Raw genomic sequence first — 19100 nt, forward strand, 5'->3', positions numbered from 1 at the left:
TTGGATCTGGTAGGCAGGTGTTGTTGCAGTTCCCACTTGGATTTCTCCCCACCAGGGTGTTACTGGTGCTTCTTCTGACGTCTTTAGTTGCTGTGCAGCCTGTTTAGCGGTGACAGTTGGAATGTCCACCAGGTCTTGCACACTGAGTTGGGACAGCTGTGCTACAGGGTAGTACTTCCTCAGGGTTACTGAATGGTCTCCTAAGTTGAGAAGACGGATGGGTACTTTCCCTTCGACCACAGTCACTAAACTTCGGGCAGCCATAACCATTGGATGTTCATCTAGTGGTATTGGTTCCACTAGGGCTTGGTAGTCAAGTCCTTGTAGGCCTGAACGGGCCCGACACCATAGCAGTGTTTCCGTGCCAGGTTTTAGGGTTACTGGATGGTGATCCTTGATGCGAGCTCTGCAGATCTCTCCTCTGGCGTTGGTGAATCGCTGTTGGGCAGCCAGTACACGGATGGTCTTGTGTATTACCTTCTGGGCAGCCTGGGAAGCCGTGGGGACGGATTGTCGTAGGGCCTCTAGCATTTCTCCATAGCAGTGCTTTAGGATGTTCATTCCCAGAATTACTGTGGGTTGTCCTTGATCTTTAACTTTGATCACGAGGACTCCTTGCTGAGGTAAGTGCACTCCTCCCACTTGGACAGTAGGCTCCCAGTACCCGTGCAGAGGTAGGGACTGGCCGTTGGTAGCGATGACGTCTAACCAGGCTTCTGGAGGTTGCATCAGGATCTCGCTACTCCAGTGTTGTTCAAAGGCGGCCTGCTGGATGGTTGTCACTTGGGATCCCGTATCCAGGAGGGCAGCAAATGGTACTCCATTGATGCGGATGGTAACTTCTGGACGAGGTCCGACAAACCGTGGCAGCCATTTTGGATCTTTGGGACCTATTATTTCTCCTCCCGAGGAATGGTCCTCTGCCTCGGGAGACGTCCGTTTAACGCCCAGCATTGACGTTCTTGGTGACCTATCTTATGGCAGTGTCTGCAGGCAGGTCTCCCATGTTCATCAAAGCGATCTGTCGACGTTTTGTTGGGACTATTGCGGTAGCCCTTGCTAGGACTATTTGGATAACTGTCTCTAGATGTTGGCAGCTCACATTTTACTGGAGAGCTGGCTTCTAGATTCTCCAGTCGTTGGCAGACTTGCTCCAGGCTTTTGGCAATGAGTTTCAGTTAATCTTGGTACTGATCTCCTCCAGCTGTGATTTGAGCCTGTGTAGCCTGGTAGGTGATGGGCTTGCAAGGTGTTGGATGTGGTGCTACTGGGGCAGGTTCCTCTTCTGCCTCTTTAAGAGGGGTGGTAGCCCTGACTGTTCTTCTTCTGGGCCTTCTTTCTAGTACCTCTATGGCCAGTTCTTTAAACTCATGGAAGGTGCTGTCAGGGTTCTGGACGGACATCATTTGTAGTTGATGACTCATGGAATCTGAGGCGACTCCTTCAATGAACTGCTCCCTCAGGATTCTGTCTGCTTTTTCAGCCTCATGGGGGTCGGCTTGTATCATGGCCCTCATGGTCTCCTGTAAGGAAAGAGCAAAATTTCGGAGTGTCTCACCTGGTTGCTGAACTCTGTCCATGAACCTCATCCTGAGCTCAGAGATGGATTTGGGCTCAAAGGTGGTACGTAGCTGGACCAGGATCTGATCCACAGCCTTCTTTTGGATACGTGGCCTGGACTCCACTTCTTTTAGGGCCATATCTTGTAGTTGTCCCATTAAGATCTCTACCTTCTGTTCTTCTGGAATGGGGTAGAGGCGGAACATGGCAAGCATCTTTTTTCTAAAGTCTTTTAAGGTGTGTGGTTCACCTTTGTAGTGGGGCAGCCATGGGGCCCCTGCATAGTAGGGCATGGACAGCGGCATGATGCAGGGTGCTGCAGCAGGTGTTGTTCTTTCTGTCATGGCCGGTGTAGTGACCGTGCTGAGACCGGGCTCTTCCGTGTCACTTGAGTCCGACATTGTTACTGTCCCTTTAAATTTTTCCAATGTCTATTATTGGCGCTCCCGGACTTTTAACTGAGTCGGGGGTCTTGTTAAAGGTGCTCCCGGACTTTTTATTGGGTCCGGAGTGATGTCCAGGATGCTCCCGGGCTTTTTATTGGGCACCGGTGGTGGTACAGGAGGGGTTAACTTGATGGCCAATTGAATCGGGACTCACCGATGGTATGCTGTTGCTTCCCTCTGGGCTGTACTTTGTTACCGGGCTGTTCCGTTGCTCTCCTGTGATGTTTTTGGGAGAGTTGCTGGTTGCAGGGGATCCGCGGTGGAGGTGCCGTGCAGAGGCTTCACTCATCCAAGATGGCGGCGCCTAGCAGTTTTCGGCCGTTCCCTCTTGCCTGTGCTGGATATTGTGAGTTCCTATAATCATCCAGATGGTGGCGCTAGACTGGCGCCGCAGGTTAACCTGTCTGGAGCGGGTAAATGGAACTGTGACGCAGCAGTTTGTGAGGTAAAATGGCGGCTTAACCCCTTTTGGGCTGGAACTGCCGGGAAACAGTGATTTTAACCCCTTTTGGGGCTGAAATAGTCTCTTGCAGCTGCGGTTGCAGCTTTGTACGGTGGGGACCAGGGCTTTGGGACAAAGTCTCTCTGGTTTGGGGCCCACATGAGATTTAAACGTATCCTGTTCGTGACGCCAAAGTTTATATGCAGCAACCACGAGGAAGAGCTTCCCAGGAGGATGGGAGCAGTAGTGAAGTGCACGGTGTATGGCCTGAGGTATCTGTAGGAATCTCTACCTCTCCTCCCTCGCTCCTTCTCGGGCTGGCACAGTGACAGGGGGGCTGCACTATGGATGATGGTGGTGATAGTCTTTTCCCCCGTAGCAACTCCCGTGATGGTGGTAGTAGTATGTGTGCGCCTGGCAAGGTGGTATGTGGGGTGCCCTTGATGTTATGCAGTGCAGGGACCAGACGACACAGGGGATTTGAATAACTCACGTTTACTGAAGAACTTTATACAGTCTTCCAAAATGGAGGCACGTTATCTTCTGTCCACTTCAGCAGTTGAGGGGAAGAAGGGACCAGTGGGTGACCAATGAGGGTTTCAATTGTCCAGCTATATCTAGAAATCATTCACTTTTCCAGCATCGTGTGTAATAAATGAACTCACTTTTCTCAGTGATGAGGGTTGTAGTTGAGTGACTTGATAGACACTTCTTATATTAATTGTGGCGTGCGGCAGAACCGGTAACAGCGCCAGCAGGAGTTCTGAGGCCCAATATTATATAGACTTCTCCTCAGAAACAGACAGACAGCTTTTCAGCTAAATAATACTTGCTGTGGTGATGATAGAGATGATATGCTGGTTACAATCTCCTTACTGTTCCTCCTCTTGCATTGGGCTGCAGGTGCTGAGACCTGTTGCCAGTTGAAAGGATTGTATTAATCTGCTGTGTCAGAGCAGCTAGCAGACATGTCTGTCTCCTCACAGACACGACCCGACTCCTCTGTGTAGACTGTGAGACAGAGTCAGAGTGAGGCTCTAGGGCTGTAGCCAGGCTCCACCCCCTTTTCAAACAATGCTAGATGTACAATGCACCCTCTAGTGCAGACATGGGCAAACTACGGCCCGCGGGCCACATACGGCCCTTTAGGCTTTTTAATCCGGCCCGCCGAACTTGTCCAAATCATAGTAAAAACCTCCTTTTTTTTCCCCTTTCCCTGCAATGCCCACGTTTTCCCAATAGATGGCGCACATTGACCGTTGTTAACTCCTTAACGCCGAAGGACGGATATATCCGTCCTCAGCAGCTGCTAGTTCGCGCAGGAGGACGGATATATCCGTCCTGTGATGGCGCGGGTACTGCCAGTGTACCCACGCGATCAGCGGCAGGAGCACGGCTGTTATACACAGCCTGGCTCCTGCTGCAACTGCCGGAATCGAAGCGCGCTCCGATTCCGGCAGTTTAACCCATTAAATGCCGCTGTCAATAGTGACAGCGGCATCTAATGTGTTTGACAGAGGGAGGGAGCTCCCTCTGTCACCCGATCGGCGCCCCCGCAAACAAATCGCGGGTCGCCTTCGGGTTTCCATGACAGCCGGGGGTCTAACAAAGACCCCCAGGTCTGTCTTCCGCAACTGCCTGTTTGGCGATGCCGGAGGCATGACCTAACAGGTTGCCTGTCAGTTTTACACTGACAGGCAATAATGCTTTGGTATACTAAGTATACAAAGCATTATATATGCGATCGGCACATCGCATAGTGAAGTCCCCTCGTGGGACTTAAAAAAAAAATGTCAATCAGTTAAATAAAGTTTGTTGAAAAAAAATAAAATAATTACAGTCAAAATCAAATAAAACTACTTTTTTTGCCCAAAAAGTGGTTTTATTCAGTAAAAGTGTCAAAACAAATAACACATACACATATATGGTATCCCCGCGATCATAACAACTTGACCAATAAAATGAACACATTAATGAAACCGCCGGATGTACGGCGTCCAAAAAACCCGCAAAAAACAACGGCAAAATTCTCTCTTTTCTCCCATTCCCCCCATAAAAAATAAAATAAAAGTTAATCTATAAGTCCTATGTACCCCAAAATAGTACTAATGAAAACTACGCATTGGCCCGCAAAAATCAAGCCCACATACGGTCACATCGACGGAAAAATAAAAAAATGACGGCTCTTGGAACGCGGCGATGCAAAAACAAGTAATTTTTTTCTAAAAGGGTTTTTATTGTGCAAACATAGGAAAACATATAAAACCTTTACATATTTGGTATCCTCGTAATCGTGCCGACCCGTAGAATAAAGGTAACATGTTATTTATGCTGCATAGTAAAGGGCATAAATTTATAACGTGAAAATTAATGCTGGAATAGCTGCTTATTTTCAATTCTCTCCTAAAATAAAGTTAATAAAAGTTAATCAATATATTGTAAGCATCTAAAAATGGTGCAATTACAAAATACAACTCGTCCCGCAAAAAACAAGCCCTTATACGGCTATGTCGACGTAATAAAAAAAAAGTTACGACTCTTGGAATGCGACCATGAAAAAACAAAAAATAATCCTTGGTCATTAACGTGCAAAATGGCCCGGTCATTAAGGGGTTAATGTAGCGCGTATTTCTCTTTATTTCACTTTAATTTTCACTTCGTTTCACGTCACCATTAAGCCCTTCGGTTTTCAAAGAGTACAATATCAGCCGTCACTTTGCCACGAAGCATGCAAACTATGCTAGCAAGCAGTCAACACAAGAACGGGCGGCTACTGCTCAGAGGTTGGCAGCTAATTTACAGTCAACAGAACTTTTTTCTTGATAAATCACAGTGCGTATGTTATTTTAATCTATTTACATTTCCTCCTCCCAGTATCTGCGAAATAGTATGTAAATGCCATATCTTGCATATTCCTTGAGACAAATGTATTAACTGATAAGGGCTATTTTTCACATTTGAAAGACAGTTAATAAATTGGGTTGTAGTGTTCTTACTGTGCTATGAGGTTTGCACACACTACATTTAATGCTTTAGTATATCCGGCCCAAACACTCCCTCCAAATGCTCCTGGCCCGGCCCCTCTGTCAAATTTTAGAACCCATTGTGGCCCGCGAGTCAAAAAGTTTGCCCACCCCTGCTCTAGTGGCTCCCCACTGATACCTTCATCCTTCTCTTCAGCTGGTGAACAGCACACTGTGTGAAAAATAATAAAGACATGTAAAACACATACAATGCATGCCATACAAATAACAGGGAACCAGAAGGGTATCTTCTGGGATGCTGCACATTTGCAGAAATGCAGTCCTCAATATGCAGGGAACCACTGCCATGCTTCACAGTCAGCTGCAGACAATCTTCCATGTAGCACCATCCAGGTCCTCTGTAGACAAACAGCCTCTGTTTGATCCAAAACTTTTTACATTTTAACTCATCGCTCAACAGAACTTATTCACATCGGTCAACATCCCAGTCCTTATGTTTAGCTGAATCTCCTCAGTTTGTTTTCACATTGACCTAATCGCTTGTTGGCAGAGATGCTTCTGACAAGTTTTGCTTAGACGTCTTCACTAACTGTAGAGGAATGTATGTAATAATAAAAAAAAGAATAGACATCGTAAAACAAAATTTACATTGAAAATTTGAGGGTGCCGAAAATTTTTGCACAGTAACATATAATGAAAAGTTTGTTTTCATTGACATTTATAAACAAGAACACAGTTATCCTTTGTTAGATGCAAGTTGATTGACATGTTAAGTAGGCAGAGATGCAATGTTAACTGTTACTGTCATTACGTTAAAACATTCACTATAATATATGCAAATGTTTCCCAGTGACATTACACAGATGGCAGATTGAATACAAGAGTATAAGCACTGCTAGTCATAGAAATGGAGCCCTATATACATTATTGCCACAGGATGTCACCATTGCTTCAGAAGTGACAGACTTTTGCTAAGTCCACACTCTCTAAGTCCAGCAATGAAAAAAAGAGTAGTAAACGCCTCATTGATTTATTATAGTGGCCATAAATCTTAAAAAGTACATTCATTATCTGGCAATAAATGTGTTCGCTTATACAAAATTGTTCAGTGGGTTTAGGTCATATCTCTAACTCCACATGATGACATAAACAAACGTAAGTAGAAAAAAAGAGATTCTTCTTGGAGACCTGACACCAGAATATACACATTTGCCACCATGTATGTATACCGAGGCTTTATTATTTATTCTGTATTAATTTATGGTCCACCTGTTGGAATGTTATAAGATTTTTAAGGTTAAGTTTGCCTTAGTGACCTAGAAGAACAAAACACATTTAATGTACTTTGCACATTTTTACATTTTTATTTTTTTTTCTGAGATGAATATGAACAAATATGTTACATAAAGTTGATTCTTATTATATACAAGTAATGGTAAACCTCAACCTTTGCAGCGGTGTCAATTCTCGATGGTGCTAGCCAGCCCTATTACAAACTGACCCTTTGTTGCTAATTTTCAGTCAAAGATCAATGGCATAAAATTCCATGGAGTTTTGGATTTATTATTTCCCAAAAAACTCCACCTAAAATGCAACAGATCCATTCTAGATGCATGGATTGACCATTGGCTTGTAGTTTCACAGACAATCATATTCGATGGCTCATACTGTGTAACAATGTACAATATTTTGGCCCAAAGTGTATAATTTGCAGTTGCAAATGTGTAAGAAAAGAAATGTGTAAGAAAATTTTCATAATAATCTTAAAATTCATCATTTTAAAATCAGATCCACGTGTAACTTTTTAATGTATTTGCAATAAATTTACCAACATTTGATGTTGGTGAACAACAGTAATAAAACTGTGAATTGTGATTTTTACCATTTTTACCACAATATAAACAATATATAAATTTAAAAATACCTCAAAATGCTATGGAAAAAATGCTTTTTCTACGCACAGAGCTATGTAGGTGAAAAACAATTAAAAAAACAAAACAAAACATAGGAGCGTTGAAATGTTCAGGGCAAAAAATAAAAATTGATCTGGTCCTGACGCACGGAATTTATCTGGTCCGAGGGCAACAATCAATATACGCATCTTTGGTATAATTTTAACACTAACATCCTGTAGAATACACATAATTTTACATAGACTTAGGATTTTCCATGTTCAAGGAGCTATATCACCTTTTTCCTATTTATACACATTAACACATTTGTTATGCAGCACAATGGAGATAGACGCATAACTTGTTTTCAATGACTATATCAGGTGGATTTTTTGCTATTAATCTGTTTATTATACCACATATCCTTGTTATTTTCTAGTTTTTATAGTACAGATTCCCTATTCCGATTTCCGATAATCTTTATTTAGCCCCTCATTTAGAGGGTTAATAAACTTTCTAAGTGCTGTTTTTAATGCTATGAGGGGTGCAGTTTTCAAAATGGGGTGATTTATGGGGAGTTTCTAATATATAGGGCTATTAAAGCCACTTCAAATCTAAACTGAACTAGACATAAGGTAAATGTTAACTAGTAATTACTTTAATGCAAATTTTTGAAAATTTTCTCAAAATGTTCTGTTTTTCACAAATAAATATTGAACGTGTCGATCAAATTTTACCACTACCATAAAGTACAATGTGTCTCGAGAAAACATTCTCAGAATCGCTTGGATAAATAAAAGCATTCAAGAGTTGTAACAACATAAAGTGACACATGTCAGATTTAAAAAATTTTACCTGGTCCATAAAGCCAAAACAGGCTGTGTCCTTAAGGGGTTAATCTATTGTACTGTATATAGGCAGCTTTTACTGGATCGCCAGTTTTACACTACCCAGTTTAGAAAAATCTAGTAGTTACATAGAAGGTCCAATATGTGGTATATTGCAAACAGTTTATATAATCTCCCCTTTTGTATCAAAAAGGATCTGTTTACTAAAATTATGCAGAAATTACATGCCATGTTTAAAGCTGTTACTAATTGCAAAAAAAGATCGAACTGTATAACGCAAATTCATAATTGCACTACTGCCATAAGGAAATATTTGTTTTACTACATTTGCATTTTCTTTCACATAGGGGATTCCTACATTTTTGCAAATTGACAAATGTCAGGTGTTATATATCTGCGATTTTTGTATTTAAACTGTGCTTCTAATACCATTTGCACTGTGAATTTATGATGCAATGAAACATTTTTTGCTACATTGTCTGTTAGATTCAAAGTGTAATATCCATTTAATTTAAGGAAAAAATATAAAATAGCCTTTATGTTTAAGTTTTCGTTTTATGGTATATATTTTTAATTCTGTGTGTAACAATAGTTTGATTTGATTTTATTTAGGTTATGGATCTTTGTGAACTTGTAGATGATCCCCGTTTTAAGACTAACAAACTTAGAGTGCAGCACAGAAAAGAACTTCTTCAAGTTTTAACAGGACGGTATGTGAATTTAGAAATTTTCTTTGTATAAATGTACTAAAGACATAATAGCTATTTCTTTAGTGCCAATGTTTTGTTTATGAATCACAGGGTAAGTTTTATGGAATTGCTAGGGAGAGAACATGCATATAAATCCGCAACCTGAAATCCGCCACAACTTTTGTCAACAGAGTCTAAGGCTACTCTATGGTATTCGCCAAAGCCCACCGCAAGGCGGCATGGTTTTTGCTGCATAGAACTCAGGTTGTTTTAGCAGTGTTCAATGTTGGATAAGAGGTGCAATGCAGGCAAACCTAAACAGAATAACCAGACAACTAGAGGTTAAACAGAAAGTCCAAATCAATAAGCAAGTGGACACCAGGTAAATCAGAGGTCAGAGCCAGCCGGGAGCAGATAATCCAAATCAGCAAACAAGGGGAGAGACAAGCTGAGATCTGTATTCCAAGAAGTCCAAAAGTCATAGGTATGGGGTTTAGTCAGAAGCTTGATCAAGACACCTGAAGGTAAGGAAAATCACAAGCAAAGACTGAGTGAGAAGGACTGGTATAAATACTAAACCAAATCTGATAGGCAGGAAGATAGAGAAAAGAGATAGGCTCAAGGAAAAGCCAGAACCTCCCAGAAGCCATAACAATAGTCAAGGAGATCATTAAAGGAATAGGTGTTTCCTAACAGTAAGTTAAGCCTACCTAGAACTACATAATGTTCTAGAACAGAAAGCAAATATTTTTACTTTACCCAAACACAACAGTACTTATACTACGTTATTATAAAAAGGTCATTTTCTGAGATATGACATAGTGTATACCCAGCCATTACTTTTTTGTTCACATTATTGCTAGTACAATCTGGGCTCTTTGTGACCTTTTTAACAAGATATGTAAAGGCCTTTTATTGGGGGAATTGAATGATCATTTCCGTTTATCATGTAAAAGGGCCCAGTGATCAGCCGATAAATAAGCAAAAGCTCATATATTAACTGTTTGCATCTTTCATGCGGTCCTAAAACTCATCTTTTTTCGGCATGATGCAAACTGTATAGGTACGAATGATCACGTACTACATCGATCGGCGATCCTTTTCAGAGGTTATTGACAATCTCTTTGGTAGCAACAATAGTGGATAGTTGCCATTCAGGAGTTGCATTCATGAACGCATGCTTAGCATTACATTTCTCATATGTAAGCCTTACCTTAAAGGGTTGTCCAGCTTCAGGGCTGTTTTTTTTATACTGATAATCTATTTACAGGATAGAGCATCAGTATATGATTGGTGGGGGTCCAACACACGCACCTCGAACCAATCAGCTGTTCTGGCTGCCTCCCGGCGCCGGAAGCTATGCAGTGATCGGTAGAAGCAGAAGACTCTGGACACAGTATAGCGGCCATTCTACAGTACTGCAGCTCTGCTCCTATTCACGTGAATAGGAGCAGAGCTGCAGTTACCCAGTATGGCCGCTATACAGTGGTCAGAGGCTTCTGCATAGCTTCTGGAGCCAAAAGGCAGTTTTTAGCCATCAAAACTGCTTACATCTAAATATTCAGAGTCGGGAGGGCAGCATAACTATAACAGTGGTGTCGATTATGCAAGTGGCATGACTGAGGAATCAACTTTTTAATTCCCCCGGCATCACGTTCGCAAGTGCTGTTGCTCAAATGCTCCAGGTTTTCCCTCACTGAACACCCTCTGCGCTGAGTGACAGCTCTAGCGACCAATCAGGGCACAGCTAGAGCCTTTACTCAGAGCAGACTCTTATGCACAGCGATATAATGGAGATGATTCCTAGAACTCCTCATCAGCATGCAGTACATGGCCCATTTGCAAGCTTACAGCGGGTTAATGCAGAAAGAGAAAAATCACAGATTCAGAATCATAGTCTTTAGCTTTATGCTGATTAGTTTTGGGTAAGAATTCCATTGCAGTTTTTACTTTGGCTACAGATTAATTCTTCCTGTTCTGTAGAGATCACTTCTCAGCAGTCATCTTATTTTCATCACAGGCAGGATTACAATGACAGTTAACACTTCTATTAAAAAAACTGTAGGCGGATAACACAGCATCCACTATTGTTAATAGGTGATGTACACAACTGCCCTCATCCCCCATCCTGCACAATTACCTCTGCACATGTCACAGGGCATGCCTAGAACCAGGGCTGGCTCCAGGTTTACGTGGGCTCTTGGGCGACACCAACTTAGTGGGCCCCTTTGCAGGGTAACTCACGATGGCAGTAAAATGGCAGAAAACTTCACTTTGCGCCACCATATAGAATTAAGGCCCTGTTTATGCCCCCATATAGAAGTTAGGCCCCCAGTTTGTACACCCATAAATTTTGTGCCCTCTGTAGATAGTGCCACAGTGCCCCCTGTAAATTGTGCCACACAGCCCCCCTCATAGGTAGTGGCACACAGGCCCCCTCGTAGGTAGTGCCACACAGTCCCCCTCGTAGGTACTGTCACACAGCCCCCCTTGTAGGCAGTGACACACATCCCCTCCGTAGGTATTGCCACACAGCCCCCCTCATGGGTAGTGCCACACAGCACCCCTCGTAGGTAGCGACACACAGCCCCCCTCGTAGGTAGTGCCACACAGCCCCCCTTATAGGTACTGCCACACAGCCCCTTTCCCAGGTAGTACCATACAGCCTCCCTTCCAGGTAGTGCCACACAGCCTCCCTCCCTGGTAGTGCCACTTATCCCCCTCCCATGTAGTGCGACATAGCCCCCTCCCTTGTAGTGCTACACAGACCCCCTCCCAGTTAGTGCCACACAGCCCCGCTCCAAGGTAGTGCCACACAGCCCACCTCCCCGGTAGTGCCACGCAGCTCCCATTCCTGTAGGTAGTGCCTTTGGGGCTCCCTCTAGTAGTGGAATCCCCAGCCTGAGTATTGCTGAGTATTGCCGATGCTCTGGCTGGAGATGCCACTCCAGGAGAAGCCCCTGACGTCACTGTCCTGCCCTGCCTAGAACACTCTACCATAGCAGTCAATGCTTCATGTCCAGTCTACAGGTTTCTATTTCTATGTGGCTGCTGTAAAGACTATCTCTAAAAAGAAAAACAGATTAGAAAAAAAGAATATATTTTGCTATCTGGTTTTAATTAGTAAAAAAAAAGTCATACATTCCCTTTAACTCCTCCTTGGTCCATTACTCCAGTAATAGGAACACCTGCTTATAGATACCTCTTCCTGTGCAAATATGTGTAGTAAGAGATGGCACATTCTGCTAGATAGTAACAAGCTATGATGCATCTCTTCTATCAGATGTGTAGGTGGTGCCAGGAAAACAGAACATAGGATGGGTTGTCAGGAACTGCAAAAAAAGATGGCATTGTTGCCACAGTGGTCTACACATTTTTAGTAAAGACCAATATAAAAAATAAATAAATATTTCATTTTGGCAGTAGTGCAGTTATGCATCCAAAACGAACTCTTTTTTATTGCATTGGTAAGTTAATATTTAGGTAATAAAGTGCTGCCAAAAACCTATTGTAACTGTGAATAATTGCTATAATTGTGTCATAGGTATTCATTAAAATGGGATAGTTTCTATGAACAATGAATGTTTGATAGATGTCATTATGTCATAATGACCTAATTTTTTAAAAATATTGCAAAAAGTAAATCTATTTGTCTTCCCTTAGTTAAATGGTCACTAACTTTCAACTGACTTTGCATAAATAAATAGTGCAAGCGAATACAAAAATTTTTTGTAGTATATCTCATTTGAGAAAAATGGTTCTTTCATCACTTATCGGACTTCCCCCTCCTAACTGTTTGCTCACTCTGAATTTACTGCTAAATCCCTCTCCTCAAGACAAGATGGATTCTCATCTCACATAAGGATTAGGTTACAGCTGCCCATGGAAGTCTAAGGAAAGGGAAGGGGGAGTAGGCTGCAGGAGTAGAGGCAGAGAAAGTCACTCAAAGACACTACCGCAGCTTCTGGGAAGTATTCTATCTCAACCCAGTGCTGGATTCACAGTTTCACTGCTCATTACTGCTGTATAATATCCTCCGTGGGGCTGCTGTTTCTGAGGGGTGCTACAAAGATATTGGGAAGCAGAATGTTCTCTTCTCTGTTTGTGCTCTGTGTGGAAGACATGATAGCAGTTATGCTCAGAGAAAACTTAAAATTAGAGCTAGAGCCTACAGGGGGAAAACCTGCAGTATGCAAGTCATATAATGGCCCGCATAGTGTTATTCCTCATGTACACACATAAGACATCCTATTCTGAAAAGTCACCTGAAAGGTTAGGTATGCTTTAAGCTATTTTGTGCTGGAAAGTCTTTACAGATTATTTTTTTCATGAAAAAAATATAAGTTAATTGAGTTAAAATAAATTTGTTTTCTATTTTATTATTAAAATGGTCAGAGTATATTTTTTTATTTAGAATGTATTTAATATTTAAATTGTATATATTTTTTTCACACATTGACAATCAAAACATTTTGTAGATAAAAAATTTACTTCTGGTAAAATGACATTTAAATAAATATTAATTTACTAAAAATCCATTGAGAAGGATGTTGATTTTATTGTGTATTCTTCCCCACTTTAGTTATTTTGTGTGGAGCGTGGAGGCGAGACATTGATCTCCCTTCCACACTCCTCCATTTTACTTAATCTATGTTTACACATAGCAATAACTGTTACAGTTCATTCAGCACACAAGAAAATGGTGACAGCACACTGCAAGCTCTAATGCCACCTAAGCGACTTAATATAAATAAATATGCATTACTGCTAAATCTACTTACAATGGGGAGGTTCTTAGCGAACATTTTGATCAAATTGTGTGAGCCCACCTGCCACGACAAGGCAACCACTATGAGGTGGGAACCTACGCTGCACATACACCCAGAACTGGGATTAAGCCTACATATACTTGGGGATGGTAGAAAACATCATTAAACTAATTAAAATCACCCAGGGCAGAATAGGAGGAGTGCAAGATCAAAAATGGAGGCAGTCACTAACCCCACATATATGAATCACATAAACAACTCAAAAGTTTGAACGGCACATTCAAACAAAATGAAAAAATAAAACTGTGTATACAGGTGCAAGAATGCCTGTGTCTGCAAATTTATACAGCACACAAGAAAATGGTGACAGCACACTGCAAACACTAATGCCACCTAAGCCACTAAATATAAATAACTATGCATTACTGCTTAATCTACTTACAATAGGGAGGTTCTTAGCGCACATTTTGATCAAATTGTGTGAGGCCATCTGCCACGACAACGCGACCTCTATTAGGTGGGAACCTACGCTGCACATACACCCAGAACTGGGACTAAGCCTACATATACTTGGGGATTGTAGAAACCAGCATTAAACTAATTAAAATCACACAGGGCAGAATGGCAGGAGTGCAAGATCAAAAATGGAGGCAGTCACTAACCCCACATATATGAATTACATAAACAACACAAAAGTTTGAACAGCACATTCCAACAAAATGAAAAAAAAATAAGTGTATACAGGTGCAAGAACGCCTGTGACTGCAAATTTATACATCACACTGGAAAATGGCGAAAGCACACTGCGAACACTAATGCCACCTAAGCCACTAAATATAAATAACTATGCATTACTGCTAAATCTACTTACAATAGGGAGGTTCTTGGTGCACATTTTGATCAAATTGTGTGAGCCCACCTGCCACGACAAGGCGACCTCTATGAGGTGGGAACCTATGCTGCACATACACCCAGAACTGGGACTAAACCTACAGTGAAGGAAATAAGTATTTGATCCCTTGCTGATTTTGTAAGTTTACCCACTGTCAAAGACATGAACAGTCTAGAATTTTTAGGCTAGGTTAATTTTACCAGTGAGAGATAGATTATATATAAAAAAAAAAAAAGAAAATCACATAGTCAAAATTATATATATTTATTTGCATTGTGCACAGAGAAATAAGTATTTGATCCCCTACCAACCATTAAGAGTTCAGCCTCCTCCAGACCAGTTACACGCTCCAAATCAACTTGGTGCCTGCATTAAAGACAGCTGTCTTACATGGTCACCTGTATAAAAGACTCCTGTCCACAGACTCAATTAATCAGTCTGACTCTAACCTCTACAACATGGGCAAGACCAAAGAGCTTTCTAAGGATGTCAGGGACAAGATCATAGACCTGCACAAGGCTGGAATGGGTTACAAAACCATAAGTAAGACGCTGGGTGAGAAGGAGACAACTGTTGGTGCAATAGTAAGAAAATGGAAGACATACAAAATAACTGTCAATGGACATCGATCTGGGGCTCCATGCAAAATCTCACCTCGTGGGGTATCCTTTATCCTGAGGAAGGTGATAGCTCAGCCGAAAACTACACTGGGGGAACTTGTTAATGATCTCAAGGCAGCTGGGACCACAGTCACCAAGAAAACCATTGGTAACACATTACGCCGTAATGGATTAAAATCCTGCAGTGCCCGCAAGGTCCCCCTGCTCAAGAAGGCACATGTACAGGCCCATCTGAAGTTTGCAAATGAACATCTGGATGATTCTGAGAGTGATTGGGAGAAGGTGCTGTGGTCAGATGAGACTAAAATTGAGCTCTTTGGCATTAACTCAACTCGCCGTGTTTGGAGGAAGAGAAATGCTGCCTATGACCCAAAGAACACCGTCCCCACTGTCAAGCATGGAGGTGGAAACATTATGTTTTGGGGGTGTTTCTCTGCGAAGGGCACAGGACTACTTCACCGCATCAATGGGAGAATGGATGGAGCCATGTACCGTCAAATCCTGAGTGACAACCTCCTTCCCTCCACCAGGACATTAAAAATGGCTCGTGGCTGGGTCTTCCAACACGACAATGACCCGAAACATACAGCCAAGGCAACAAAGGAGTGGCTCAAAAAGAAGCACATTAAGGTCATGGAGTGGCCTAGCCAGTCTCCAGACCTTAATCCCATCGAAAACTTATGGAGGGAGCTGAAGATCCGAGTTGCCAAGCGACAGCCTCGAAATGTTAATGATTTACAGATGATCTGCAAAGAGGAGTGGGCCAAAATTCCATCTAACATGTGTGCAAACCTCATCACTCAACTACAAAAAATGTCTGACTGTGGGCTTGCCAACAAGGGTTTTGCCACCAAGTATTAAGTCTTGTTTGCCAAAGGGATCAAATACTTATTTCTCTATGCACAATGCAAATAAATATATATAATTTTGACAATGTGATTTTCTTTTCTTTTTTTTTATATAATCTATCTCTCACTGGTAAAATTAACCTAGCCTAAAAATTCTAGACTGTTCATGTCTTTGACAGTGGGCAAACGTACAAAATCAGCAAGGGATCAAATACTTATTTTTTATTTCACTGTACATATATTTGGGTATGGTAGGAGCCAGCATTAAACTAATAAAAATCACCCAGGGCAGAATGGGAGGAGTGCAAGATCAAAAGTTACAGTTAGGGTATGTTCACACGCTTAGCAAAATACGTCTGAAAATACGGAGCTGTTTTTAAGCGAAAACAGCTCCTGATTTTGAGACGCTTTTGTAACAACTCGCATTTTTCACAGCGTATTTTACGGCCGTTATTGGAGCTGTTTTTCAATGGAGTCAATGAAAAACGGCTCCGAAAACGTCCCAAGAAGTGTCCTGCACTTCTTTTTCGCGGGCGTCTTTTTACACTCCATATTTTAACAGCGACGAGTAAAATTAAGCCTCGTGGGAACAGAACACAGTAAATCCCATTGCAAGCAATGGGAAGATGTTTGGAGGCGTAATGGTGCCGTTTTTTCAGGCGTAATTCGAGGCGTAAACGGCCCAAATTACGTCTGAAACCACTGCGTGTGAACATACCCTTACAGTTCATTCATATCGATTATTGACAAGTCTAAATGTACAAAAATATCAGCAATAAAAAATGTTGTCTACATACAAAAAAGTTACTGTAAAGGATCTGCCAGGCACAGCTTCTGTGTATACGCCAATAGGTAATCAGTCTGCACCTGCTTCTATGTCTGTGAGACTGACTCCATCTTCCACCACTCAGGATGGCAGGCTTAGGAGTGGGAGAGCCTATCACAGCCTGGCCAGACGGAGCTAGCTCCCGCCCTCTGTCTATTTATACCTGCCTTTCCTGTTCCTCCTTGCTTGTGATTCTTCTCGTGTGGTTTCCTGGCCCTGCTGCAGCTTCTGAAGTATTTGACCCTGCTTCATACTGACCCTGGCTTACTACTACTCTCCTGCTCTGCGTTTGGTACCTCGTACACTCCTGGTTTGACTCGGCTTGTTCACTACTCTCCTGCTCAGCGTTTGGTACCTCGTACACTCCTGGTTTGACTCGGCTCGTTTACCACTCTTGTTGCTGACGGTGTTGCCGTGGGCAACTGCCCCATTTCCCTTAGCTTTGTGTACTCCTGTCTGTTGTCTGTCGTGCACTTACTGAGCATACGGACCGTCGCCCAGTTGTACCCCGTCGCCTAGGGCGGGTCGTTGCAAGTAGGCAGGGACTGAGTGGCGGGTAGATTAGGGCTCACTTGTCTGTTTCCCTACCCCCATCATTACATAATCACAAGCCCATATACCTAGGCTACCCTGGTCCCTCACACTACTATGGAACCCCTTGAGACCCTGGCTCAGCAAATGCAGGGTCTCTCCCTACAGGTCCAGGCCCTGGCTCAGAGGGTCAACCAGCCTGACGCTACCATGGTAGTGCCCCTCACCTCACCTCTGCCTCAGGGGACCGGAGGACTTTTCTCTCCTTTCGGGAGAGTTGTAGGCTCTACTTTCGCTTAAAGCCTCACTCCTCAGGTTCTGAGAGCCAGCGGGTGGGTATAATTATGTCCCGGCCCTGCTGCAGCTTCTGAAGTATTTGACCCTGCTTCATACTGACCCTGGCTTACTACTACTCTCCTGCTCTGCGTTTGGTACCTCGTACACTCCTGGTTTGACTCGGCTTGTTCACTACTCTCCTGCTCAGCGTTTGGTACCTCGTACACTCCTGGTTTGACTCGGCTCGTTCACCACTCTTGTTGCTCACGGTGTTGCCGTGGGCAACTGCCCCATTTCCCTTAGCTTTGTGTACCCTTGTCTGTTGTCTGTCGTGCACTTACTGAGCGTAGGGACCGTCGCCCCGTTGTACCCCGTCGCCTAGGGCGGGTCGTTGCAAGTAGGCAGGGACTGAGTGGCGGGTAGATTAGGGCTCACTTGACTGTTTCCCTACCCCCATCATTACAGTTACCTTATTATTTACAATGACAATAAATATTCAACGGTTTAACTTGCTTTGAAAATGGTTTATGTATGATAGTTGAAGGCAATTTGGTCTCATCTGTTTTGGTCTCACATTTTTCACATCTGTTTTTAAAAACGAAACTGCTTAGTATGTGTTGACTAACACTGCTAATGATATTATAACTGATGTCATTAGCTAAATGAATGGTCCAAAAAGGTTTTAAAAAAAAATTTAATTAAAACGCCCGATGGTTTATATTCTCGTGTTCTAAGAGGTCTTGGCTTCGTAACTGGAGAGCCATTATTTTTAGTTTATAAGAGATGCAGAAGTTAGACCTCCTACTAATTTGTCTGTATTTGCAGATAACTCAGAGCTTTGTAGGGTTGTATATAGTGTTGTTCATGTATAGTTTTTGCCTTTCTCTGCATCAACTGATGTTTGTAGGTATAAAAGATTAAACGTGGTGGAGTTAGGTCTGTTTTCCACTAACTACATAACTATGCTTATACTGATGGTGAGGTCACAAGATGTTCCTTCTTACATAGTATTCCTGTTGTGGCAGTCAGACTTCTACATTGTTAGACCCTGTTCACATCTATGTTCAGGTTTCCATTGTTCTTCTCCATCAAAGGAGCAGAAAAATGAAAATTGCCAGAAGCGCAGGCTCCGTTAAACAACTGAGACAACCGACACCCGACTGAACACAATGACTTTAATAGGTTTCATCTGGTTTACGTCGGGGTGTCCGTTAATTTACCGGAAACAATAGTTCATCATGCTGTTGGGGCCTCCAATGCAGATGTGAACAGGCCCTTACCTGTTAGGCAAATTTACATACACTACCGTTCAAAAGTTTAGGGTCACTTAGAAATTTCCTTATTTTTGCAAGAGAAGCACAGTTTTTTTCAATGAAGATAACATTAAATTAATCAGAAATACACTCTATACATTGTTAATGGGCTAAATTACTATTCTAGCTGCAAACGTCTGGTTTTTAATGCAATATCTACATAG

The 19100-nt window shown here is 42.4% G+C and overlaps 1 protein-coding gene across 8 annotated transcripts in view; it reads left to right on the plus strand.

Moving 5' to 3' along the window:
• SUGCT (succinyl-CoA:glutarate-CoA transferase) overlaps positions 1 to 19100 on the plus strand; it is a 1185368-nt gene that overhangs the window by 595943 nt on the left and 570325 nt on the right. For all 8 annotated transcript variants that reach the window (XM_075828569.1, XM_075828573.1, XM_075828572.1 and 5 more), the window contains one exon: positions 8785 to 8882. In XM_075828569.1, the coding sequence (XP_075684684.1) occupies positions 8785 to 8882 (98 nt within the window). The remainder of the gene's footprint in view (positions 1 to 8784; positions 8883 to 19100) is intronic.

Source organism: Rhinoderma darwinii, chromosome 5 (genome assembly GCF_050947455.1).
Source record: "Rhinoderma darwinii isolate aRhiDar2 chromosome 5, aRhiDar2.hap1, whole genome shotgun sequence".
NCBI lineage: Eukaryota > Metazoa > Chordata > Amphibia > Anura > Rhinodermatidae > Rhinoderma > Rhinoderma darwinii.